Source organism: Eschscholzia californica, unplaced genomic scaffold (genome assembly GCF_041429995.1).
Source record: "Eschscholzia californica isolate CP2 unplaced genomic scaffold, dmEscCali1.0.p SCAF_4, whole genome shotgun sequence".
NCBI lineage: Eukaryota > Viridiplantae > Streptophyta > Magnoliopsida > Ranunculales > Papaveraceae > Eschscholzia > Eschscholzia californica.
The window spans coordinates 8,834,792-8,846,146 of record NW_028238461.1 but is presented as its reverse complement, the minus strand read 5'-3'; the positions used below and the strand labels follow the sequence as shown (position 1 = coordinate 8,846,146).

The 11,355-nt window shown below is 36.5% G+C and overlaps 1 protein-coding gene across 1 annotated transcript; it reads right to left on the bottom strand.

Annotated features, from left to right (window-relative positions):
• Nucleotides 1-1,698: 1,698 nt before the first annotated feature.
• LOC147542345 (protein ACTIVITY OF BC1 COMPLEX KINASE 7, chloroplastic-like) lies at nucleotides 1,699-7,292 on the bottom strand. The gene is made up of 18 exons (XM_086632580.1): nucleotides 7,203-7,292; nucleotides 6,082-6,694; nucleotides 5,823-5,966; nucleotides 5,612-5,737; nucleotides 5,385-5,472; nucleotides 5,214-5,307; nucleotides 5,025-5,118; nucleotides 4,862-4,916; nucleotides 4,687-4,778; nucleotides 4,434-4,604; nucleotides 4,275-4,331; nucleotides 3,849-3,932; nucleotides 3,685-3,769; nucleotides 3,515-3,576; nucleotides 3,350-3,424; nucleotides 2,545-2,649; nucleotides 2,223-2,364; nucleotides 1,699-2,141 (listed from the first exon to the last, which is right to left on the bottom strand). Exons 2-18 carry the CDS (start codon nucleotides 6,670-6,672, stop codon nucleotides 2,068-2,070), a joined length of 2,139 nt encoding a protein of 712 aa, XP_086488706.1. The 5' UTR covers nucleotides 6,673-6,694; nucleotides 7,203-7,292; the 3' UTR covers nucleotides 1,699-2,067.
• Between the last annotated feature and the right edge of the window lie 4,063 nt (nucleotides 7,293-11,355).

Here is an 11,355-nt window from a genome sequence, read left to right as displayed (position 1 = left end):
TTACCGACTACCCCAAGCAAGCAAGAAGTTGGGTCTTAACATTTACAGTTATGTGATGTACCTTGGTAGCCTAGGTGACCTAGCTAAGCTCTAGGCTTTTCTTTCCGTCCCTCTCTTCTTGTTCACCTATTTCCCTCTATGTGCTTCTCGCTGTCTCTAATTTCTGACGAAGGGGAGGGACCTTTTGCAAGAATTCGTCTGAAAAGCATATGAAGGGTTCCAGCGAAGGGGTCCTCCCCTTTGCCAGAACTTAAAAAATAAAAATAAAAGCAGGGAGAGGGAAAGACGAGAGAGAGAAAAAAGGACGACTTTCTGCCGACGACTTGAACGGTGTGTTGGGAATAGTTTTCGAGTTTTCCACATTTTTTCCCAAAAATTCTATTTGGTGTGTTCGGTTGCAGGATTCCTAAGTAGGATTCCTATCAAAAGTGAGATTTGGTAGGAATCATGAATCCTTGGTTTGTTTGGCTACCAAGAATCCTAGGACTCTTGAATCCCAAGGATTCTTAATTCCAAAATTTGTATTGGACCAAAATCCCACCCTACCCCCTATGATTTGCTAGGATTTTGGATTAATAAATTTAAATTTCAAACTTAAAATCAACGAAAAAATATTTCCTTCTACAAAATAATTATTTTAAATTTCAAAAAATAATTTTTATTTTACAAATTATATTTTTTTTCAAAAAATATTTTTTTTTCGAAAATAATTTTTTCCACCAAAAATCATTTTTTCCCTTCAAAAAAACGTTTTTTTCTCAAAATCTGATTTTCCCGACAACCATTTTTTCCCCCGAAAAACGATTTTTCCCCAAATAAGTTTTTTTTCGAATATCCAATTTTTTTCCAAAAAACTATTTTTCCTTCAAATCCGTTTTTTTTACCGAAAAATTTTCGAAAAAAAAAAACAGTGCTAAAAAAAATGATTTTCGTGAAAAAATACTTAAATAATAATAAATCATAGGATTTTTATTAGTTGCCATACAAACCAAGAAATATTAATTGGATTCATGAATCCGTGGAATCATGAATTCCAAGGACTCATGAATCCGCGGAATCATGAATTCCAAGGACTCATGAATCCGCGGATTCATTATTCCGTCATCCAAAAACACCATTTGTTTCCCCGCAAGACGGACCCTCCCAAATCTAGTCGGCTCTTCAGAGTGCATTTCCCAAATTGAACCTCATTCTATGGTTAAAGTGGGCCAGCCCACTTATGAGTCATCACGTTCAAAGTAGGAACAATAAAATTGAAACGGTACCATTAGTCCATAGGATGGCTCCAATCGACACAAACCCATTCTTCCAAAGAGGTATACTGATTCAGGCCTTATTATATACGTGCTTAATCCCATGCACTCACTCACTCACTCTCTCTCTCTCTATAATACTGGTCTCTGTTCTTGATAATAGTAGTTGCAGAAGAAACAATGGCCTACTTTGGTTTTGGGACAGTTTTTTCTATCCTTTTCGTTTTCGCAGCTTTGTTATTTTTACCACTACTATTATGGGAGCCTAACCAGCGTGTAGGAAGTCCGAATCCGATTATACTTCTCATCATTCCTGCTGTAATCGGGACAATATTCATCATTTTGTGTAAGAAAACTGCTTGCTGAAAATGCAATATTCGTTCGCCTATTATCATTCGCCAATGGAGTCTCAAGTAATGGAGTACACCAATATTTGATCGACATCGACAAATATGATATTTCTATTAATTTGATTGAATTCTTATTGACATACTTCGAATATATCTAAATATTGACCATTTTTCATTGAAGATGAGTTGTGTTGAGATTGTATATCATTCACCATTTGATCGACAAATATGATGTTTCTTTTAATTTGATCTTCACTATTGAAAATACGGCCGTTCAAAACAAAGGGCTGGGTTGTGTAGCATTTCATAATGGTATCGGTTCCTTGAGACTATTAAATGGGTTGCCTACTACTACTAGAGAGCATGGGCACATTCAATGTGTGGCATATATTAGCCCCTGACCCTCTAGTTCGTATAGATTTACAACGTCGAATATTTTAAAGCGAGTAGACCTGTATCACTTGTCAAATAGATCTCTCAAATATATCAAGTTCCTTCACCTTCTTCATCGACCTTGTAAGCAACATCAAAAAGACACCTGCATTTATTCATGTTTGGGATCAAAAGACTTAGAATCGTATAAAACAGAATAGATTGAAAATTAACATTTAACACGTACTGGCACAAATGAAAGATCCGTTGGCAAGAATATGACTGCCTTGGTTGCTCAAAATTACTCCCATGTTTATCATGGAACCTCCAATAACTGTGTATATTGTAGCCATTTGAAGTATGGTTGCCTTCTTTGCTGCTCTCTCCGACTGAGAAATTGTCATTAAATTTTCAAATTCAAGGCATATTTGGAAGTTTTAAATTTCCCACTTCTTCGACGAATAAATTCGCGTGGAGCCAAATATGCCCTTATAACCACAATGTTACATTTTTTGAACTTGTATTATATTTTCTTAATTGAATTTAGGAAAAAAAATGTATGTAATTACCTCTAGCACACGCACACGAAGTTTTAAATCTCCTGACTCAAGTTCTTTCACAAATTCCTCGATGTGTTGAATTCTATATGGCATTGACAAGGTGCTTGTACTGGCCTGCAAAAGAGAGGAACACATTTATGAACTATGTCCACATGTACGGGTATGGGGTATATTGGTTACGACAACCTAAAAAAATTAAAAATGAAAATGGACGTGTATGTATAATTTGTCATTGTTCGTCAGAAAACAACTCGGTTTTTAGGCGCTGAGAAAAATAGCAACATTTTTACTTGCTTCAGACTTGGGCCGATGTGGCAAAAGTGTGTTATGTTTTTCTTTCGGTTGCACTAGAAGGCAGACACCATTGCCCCTACCCTAAGGGTAAGAAGAATGCATAGTATTTGAGCATGCACTAACACCTTAGGAGATAGAAGGTGTAGTTAGACTCAGAGTTATTCGGGTTTATGTATGTGTCATATGTGCAAGAAAAATGATTGTATGCCACCCTTTATCCCAGCTGAATTGCAACCAGGGTATGTGGTCGGACATGATTTGGAGAGGGAAAGTGATTATGGCTGGCCACATAACCCCGTTGGGATAGGTCGACAGGTATAACATCACTGTTGGATAGTTAAAATTGATTTTAGGAAAGGAAATCACAGTAGCACGTCCCGTATTAGATACCTAAGATTCAAGGATTCTCACCCCACAGTGTGCGAGCGAGGCCCCTTCCGGCACAGGGTATATTGGGTGCAATAATAAGAACTTAGCAATTAAAACTATACTATTTGTTATAACTCGAAGAACAAATTACTTCATTTGCTTGTTTCCTAATGCCCTCCACAAGTAGTGCTCCATTTTGCTGCTCTTCTCTTATATCCAGCAGTTCCTGATCAGTAATGTTCTTGAAATATTAGAGATGATAGTTCTGCATTAAAATGTGATGGTTTAACAGATACAGAATGTGTTATATAAATACCTGTGCATACGGGCCAGCAAGCTTCATAAATGAAAATTCGGGATCTAGTATGTACCCAATTCCTGCAAGTGTAGGATACCGATATCGATACAAATCCCTCAGAAGTAAACACTATGCATCTGAATCGAAGCTAACTAACACCACAATTACGATAGTAAGAATATGCGCACCTTCAAGTGTTGTAAATGCTCTGATAATAAAGGTAAAAGTGGATGGAAAACGAAACGGCTGATCTGCTGCAATTGCAAACAAGTCCTACAACAAGAAACCCAAATAATACTTTTATTATTGTCACCCATGATATATAGACGGAAAAAAATAGCATTTGACATACTTCACCGATTGCATTTAAAGTTTGTTGCTCATCTGGACTTTGACTTAGTGAATTATCCAAGAAATACTGCACCGATCGCCTTACCTAGAGATACATTTCCAAAAAAAATTATTCAGCCAATTCCAAAACAGCCAGAGATTAACCTACAAGAGAAAACCCATGGAAGTCCTCCTTTTTGGGTAGGGTTGGAAAAGGTCCGTAAGTCTAATGCACGTCACGCTCACCCGTGTCTGAGCTTGTGACGCTTAGAAGAATGATGCTAGAGGCAGGATGCCTTTTGAGTGTTTTGATCTCTTGAACATATCGTCCGATATAGAAAAAAAATTCTCCTAGCAGTCTTAACAACTAGACTGAACATTGATGTGCCTCATTTGATTATTTTATTGTGTATCAGAATAGGTGCATAAACTGGAATAAGCGACATACCGATGATAGGTCTCCCAAGGGCTGTAGTGCTCCAAGATCTATCAAGCATTTTATCACCTGAAAGGGAGCAGATTTATTAGCCAAAACTTGTAGAAGGAGGGCAATTAAGCACCTAAAAATGAAAAGAAAATAAAATCTTTATGAGGTGAAAAGCTAAACCTTTTTCGCATTTTTTTCATAAACTGCATAGAAAAGTTCTAGCAATCTCTCTCGAGTAAATGATTTTATTTCTCCCATCATACCAAAATCGTAGTAAATGAGAGAATTATCGACATCGATAGCAAGATTCCCAGGATGAGGGTCAGCGTGAAAGAATCCGGTTCTCAATATCTGATAATACCAAAAATGAACAAAGTTCATGTCTAGATGAAGATTTTCGATTAAAATGAGAAAAGAGTTTAAGGTTCTTTACCTGAATTAAGTAAGATTCAATCGTTCGAGAGCAAATAAGAGAAGGATTATAGCCCCGTGGATCCACCGTATCCAACTTATTAATCTTAACTCCTACAATATAATCTCATATTTAATGAAATTGGAATACCAATTCGAACTACCCAAGCATGTATCTTAAACTATAGACGCCAAACCTGGAACATATTCCATAGTCAACACCTTCGTCGCTGTATGATCCCAATAGACTAGCTATATATTAGCAGGAAAAGAAAATGGATGGGGCATTAGTTTTGTTGGGCTAGTCGAAAGAAACGACCAAACAGATAAAACCGTGGTAGTTATGAGCAAGAAACATACAGGTACACGAACCCACTTTATATTTCGAAACTCCCGACGAAATCTATCAGCATTTTTTCCTTCATTTATATAATCAATTTCTAAATACAATATCCTGAAAACGTCACAAGATTATCCAAATTAGTGAGAAATTTCGCAAACTCAATATCCTCATTATGATAGTGGGTAATCGATTTCCATATTAGTCACCTAGCACATTCTTCATATATACCCATCCAATCCCTTGTAGGACCTCCAAAAGTTTCACTTTTCTGAAATATTTCAGCAATTAGCTTCAAATTTCCTGGAAAAGAAACATAAATTATTAACCAAGTGCCCTGTTGGAAATAGAGAAATTAGGGTTGAATGCGCACGGCTTACCCAAGTCTATGTCGAAAAGTTTCTTAAGGCCAGGCCTTTGAACTTTTATAACCGCTTTCTCGCCACTATGTAGTATAGCTCGATGCACCTAGCAGAAATTATAGAATTAGGAAAAGGTCAGAAGAAAACTCCGAGAAAAATTTCGATAATATTCTATTGTTACCATGGTACAAAAGTCAGATTCTAATAATTTCACAAATGTAGTAACACCAGAGATGGTGAAACACCTGACCAAGACTAGCCGCGGCTATGGGTTGATCTTCGAATTCCTTGAACAATATATCAATTGGAGCTCCTAACTCACTCTCTATGAAATCTCTAGCTTTTTTTGATGAAAATGCTGGGACTTTATCCTGCATTTTATTAGATAAGAACCAGATATCATTGCGCTTAGAGACGAAGAAGAAATTCTAGTTGTCTAAGAAGAAAATCAAATACCTGCAACTTTGCAAGTTCCTCTACAAACTCTCTTGGGAACAAGTCAGACCTTGTTGAGAATAATTGTCCAACTTTGATCAGTGTTGGCCCAAGTTGCAATATGCTTTCTCGTAACCACGAAGCAGTTTTTCGTCTTCTACTTATCTTGATACGGAAGGAAACGAATATTAGAAGCTAAAACTGTAATAACTGAAAATTTATTGGCCCAAGAAGTCATGTCTCGAAGTAGAGGAAGAAGAAGTGGATCGATCAAACGCACCTGCTTATCTTCTGTGAAGCCTCCAGGATACGCCCATTTTGCATTATCAAGCGTAACACGAACACGAAGAGAAAAAACAAAAGACCAAATATCTAAAGTCCTTCTCAAAGGACTATAATTTTCATTAGCCCAACTAAAACTTTCATCTGAAGGCAACACTTTTACCTCCTCTAGGAAAAAATCCTCTTTAAAGACCTTATTAGCAGCTTTTTGAGTCTTAACAAGATTGAGCGCGTTATTTCTTCTATTAATAGAAGAACTCTCCGTTTTTGTTACTTCCTTTGAAGTTACCATTTTAGTCGCACTTCCATTGATCGTGTCTTTTCTTCCCATTACTTTGTCAACGGGAACCATTTTAGTAGCTCGGCCATTAGTACTTAACCGATTGAACGATTCTGTCTGCTGAACTTTCACCGGAAAACTCAGTCTTCTATAATTAATTGTTCGAAAATCATGCCAAAACTTCCTACGGTTCGGTAATTTGTTAATAGAAACTGAGCAAGTGAAACCCAAAGTGTCTAATAGTCTTCCTTGATCAACTTGGTTAACATTACGGCTAGAACAGCCGTGTGAAGCTAGTATTGCGGCCATTAAATATTCAAGAACACAGAAACTAGAAACAATAGAAGAAAATCAGTAGGTCTAAATCCGAAAAACTCAATTAAAAAGTTTAATTAGTCGTGGAGATAACAAATTTGAAGCTTCTTCAAAAAAAAGTTGTTATTTAACACTAAAATTAATCTAATCTCAATTTTATGTACATATGGAATTCCTAAAAGAATGTCAAGGATGCTGCTTCGTACATATTTCGTGCATCACGAATAAAACGACCCTAAATTTGTAATTCAAAACAAGAACGAAATATAACTCTAGAGATTCCTTATGAATATTGAACAAACTATCATTTCGAAAAACTTAGACACAACATCGACAAAAATAGCTCTAGAAGTAGAAAACTTAAGTAATCAAAATAATCCTTATGATACAAGAGTTTGTACTCCTCGAAAAAAACCTAACAAAGTTTCAAATAAGCTCTAAATTGGAAAAATATGTTCCGAAAGAATAATCAGAATTTCATCAATAAAAGCAACAAAAAAAAATCAAGTTTGAGAAAAACTTACCAAATAATTCAAAACCCAATTTTTTTTTCCTTTAGCTCTGCAAAAACAAACTCTTAAGAACTTGGATGTACTTGGTATCCATCATTCTCCATGAATACATGAGAAGCTTCATTACTAATATGTAGTACTTGATGAAACACAAAGGTAGTTTATGTAAACCTGTCCTAGAGTGAGTTTCTATAGGTTACCTTTGCCCAATAAAAAATCGACACGTGTACACATTATGTAGGACCCACTACTGCATTGACATGTGTCAAATTCTTATTGGGTGTAAATAACTCATTCGTCGGAGAAGGTACATCCGCGTTAGCTCTACCTACAAGTGTTTTTGTTGCTATTTGCGGTTAAAACGACCGAAAAAAGGGTGAACAAGACTTGCGCTTCCCAACTACCACTATCACCTCTTATGGGTTTAATTGTCTTATAATTAAAGTTCGTCTCATCTTCTTAATAAAAAATAATCAACACATTTAATACAAAAAAAAGTTGTATCTTAAGTCTATGAAGTTGTAAGTTCCGAGTAATAGAGAAAGTAGAAATTCTTAGACTCCATCCTGATGTTCATGATGTATTCATATCGTAACAGACTCTTCAGTAAAACAAAAAAATTAATCGTCGAATAATATGCTAATTGGCTTCTATATATGGTAACCACATTATCAATATATCCCCGGAAACAATTAAACTATTATTGAGAAGTGTATATGCGCTAGTAGACTCTGTCTAGCTAGATATGTTATTATGACAATACAGTACAATCAACTCCATGTTCGATCCAAAAATCAATGTTTATTTTGCTATATTTATAACTACACCCAACATTCACATGTGCTTCTCTCCACTCATTACTTTTTCAACCCAATTAGTTAGGAACTGATGTCATCAGAGGTTTAGATTTGGGGATATTCGATTTCTGATTTTGAGGGTTATCGGGTCAGAGCAAAGGCCAGTCAAGTTTCCGTTCCCGGTCAAAAGCCGTAGAGCACAAAGCCCGTATCTGAGGTCAAAACAAAATTCCGACGCGGGGCCTGAAACACTTACACTAGAAAAGCTCCACCCAAAATCAGACTCGAGCCAAGGTAAGGAAAAGAACATAGATACACGAAGTGGCAATAAGTAAAAGAATCGAAAAAAGAAAAATTAGTAAAAGAATAGAAAAAAAAAACTTTTTTCGTTGATTAGTAGAGTTTTGGTTACACAATCAAAAGAGGTAGTCGTAGCACGGGCACACTAAGGTGAATATTGTGGCCCTTCTGTGACCCACTCGTCCGACAACAAGATAACATGGCGAAACGTGCCAGGCCCCTCAGTGAGGGTGAGTAGTTATCCTTCAACAATGAAGATTGGTGATGTCTAGAAGTGGATTTTAGGATATCAATTTGATGATTATGAATCAACGAATCTCTCAGTGTGATTTGAGAGACAGGTACTGCAAAAAACTCAGGAACCTCTCCGACACTCAAGTAAGTAGGGGTTTTTTGCATTTAAAGAATTGAGTTCAAAGTTTTAGTTTAGAAGTTAACCTTCGATGATTGATTAGGGAGAACCTTATATGTTTATATAGGCACCCACTTAGTTGGAATCACATGTTGATAGTCCTCAAAAGATAACTTTCTACGATTGCGTATTTTCTAGATTTGATAGATATTCTTGATGATTTGTGAATCGTATATAGAAAGTTGGATTCTGACGAGTTTTAGCCTTTCACATTACTTGGTCCAATTGAGGCTTGTTCTGGAGCTCATTTTGTTTAATTGTTTTTTTTTTTTCCTTTCCAAACCTTGGTCCAGGTCAAGGCTTAGGTTGGGTAAACCTAGGTAGGCTTATTGTATCTTCCCATGTTTTAGGACTCTAGGGTACTGATGTGGAATGAAAACACGATGTCTTTCTGGAATCAGTCCAGGGGTTGAGACCGTTATGTTGAATCCCATTTCGTTCTTCTCGATCTAGGGGCGAAACCAGCAAAGAACTCGAAAACCTCTTCAACGCTCAAGACAGGCAAATGCCCTTCCAGTTAAATAATTGAGTATTGAGTGATCCGAGTTTAAGAATTTGACTTTTAATTAATCATCAAACTTCATACTAAGCTTGTGATCATGAGTGAAAGTCGTGTCGTGGTCCTTTCTGCTTTGAGACGATTTGTTTACCATTTATAGGTTTTTCTGTCCGACTATTGATAGACGGCATTGTGAGGCGGTTGAGATCCATCGTGTTGTATTGGAACTGTTATTTCGTAGTCTGAAGATATCAGGACTCCTTTCTGAGATTATCCCGGAACTTTCATATTTGAAAGTTACATTGTTCAAAGATACTTAGTGTTTAAAGCATCTCTAATGCAAAACTAAAAAAATCTTAATTAGTCCTATTTGTCGAGTTCCAATTGAGATTCTCATTCAACGGTGACAAAAAATAGAGATCCTCAATTTTTGTATGTCTCCAATGCAAAATTCTAAAATTGTTTTTTATTTTTTTTAAAGAGCTAATTAATTATTTTGGAAATATATGAAGACTTGATTTCTATTGGTTCAAATTCAAGTGTTGATGAATTGGAGAATTAGAGTGTCCTCTTGAGATATCTCTATTCCTCACTCGACACGTCATCTTTGAGATCTCAGTTGAGTTTTTCATCGGAGACGATTTAAAAAAAAACCAAAAATTTTACGTGGCACTTCGAGTTTCTAAGATTGAGTTTTATATTGCAGATGCTCTTAGGATAGTTCGCGTTTCTGATCTTGTAGATTCTTTAGGAGAAGTTTTCTCTCTGCGGACTCTTGAAGTCCAAGTCTGATAAATACTTAAGATCCTCACTCATTGTGATCTTTGATAGGATTGGGGATTAATTCGGTAAGCGTTAGGCTCGCTCCCACCCCCCCACACACACACACACAAACATTTCGGAATTGAGGTATCGGTCTCACTTACGCAGACTTTCCAGTAGTCTTCTCTTAATCCCATGGCAGATCTGGTTGTATTTGGGTGGGGCAGGGGCTTAGGCGCCTAAGACAATTGTACCAACCCCCAGTTCTGAGTTTGAGTGGCGAACCTCTTTCAACTTCAACCTCCAACTTGACACGAGTTGACTCGCCCGGATTTTGGTATTTCTTGACTTATTAACTATAAACTACTGATGACTATTTTGTAGTTCATCTATGAAAGGTGGTCATATAAGGAACAAAGCATAAAGATGAATCAAAATATCAGAACACCAAGACAAGTAAGAATGAGGGGAGAAAAGAGGGGAAAACCCTCACTTGCTATCTTTTTCCTTAGTGCTGAATTTTAGACAGAGAACGGAGGCTAGTATCCGTCTTGAATAAAAGAGTAGTAGCTCAGTGGACAAGCATATTGATTTAGTGAAGGCATTCAAGTCCTATTGCTTGCTTTTTTTTTTTCTCTTTTGTGTGGTAGCCTACTAAAGTACTTACCATGCTAGTCAATATTTTGAATCTCTTCTCTACCATGTTTACTCTAATATATAATCTAACTTTCCTAGCATAATAACTAAGTAGATACATAGAGTAATGTACAGTACATAAGACATTAAAGGTCGCAAATCACAAATCGTCGTTGTTCTCTGTAACTCTTTCTCTTGCAAATGTTTGCCTCTCCAATATATTTTTCCTCTTTCTCTCTCTCTCTCTCTCTCTTCGATCTCACTTTCTTGCACGTCCCTCTTTCTTTTCTTTTTGTTTCATCGGTCTCTCTCTCCCCCTCTTTGTCTCTAACTTATCGCCATAAGTCCTAATTTTGGATATTATGTTATGAAATAGTCTCAATTTTATCTTTTCACTAAGTTCCAAAACACTAACATTTCATTATCTCTGAAAGAATTTCTTTTCGTTTAATGGAAAAAAAATGAATTTGACTCGTGCAAGTGAAAGAAAAAACATAAATTCCAAGTCTTTATCTTAGACTTGTAGTTCTTCCATTAAATTTTAAAATAGTCCACCACCTCTTTGTGTAGTGAATGGACACTCACTCCACAACAGGAAAGTCTCAAATTCAATCTCGTGAAAATTCCAATCCAGGATGGGAAATTTTAAAAGGCCCCCCCGTTTTTGTTAAAAGGTCTCCCCGCTAAAAGCGCCCATCATTATAACCCATTTGGTTATAGGGCCCCCTCTAAAAGAGCACCTCCTTCATCAATATTTGA

Coding starts and splice junctions, on each gene's coding strand:
- LOC147542345 (XM_086632580.1), bottom strand. CDS start 6,672: ATGGCCGCAATACTAGCTTCACACGGCTGTTCTAGCCGTAATGTTAAC. Junction 5,308..5,384: donor ACTTTTCGACATAGACTTGG/GTAAGCCGTGCG, acceptor TTTCTTTTCCAG/GAAATTTGAAGCTAATTGCT. Junction 4,605..4,686: donor TTGAATCTTACTTAATTCAG/GTAAAGAACCTT, acceptor TGGTATTATCAG/ATATTGAGAACCGGATTCTT.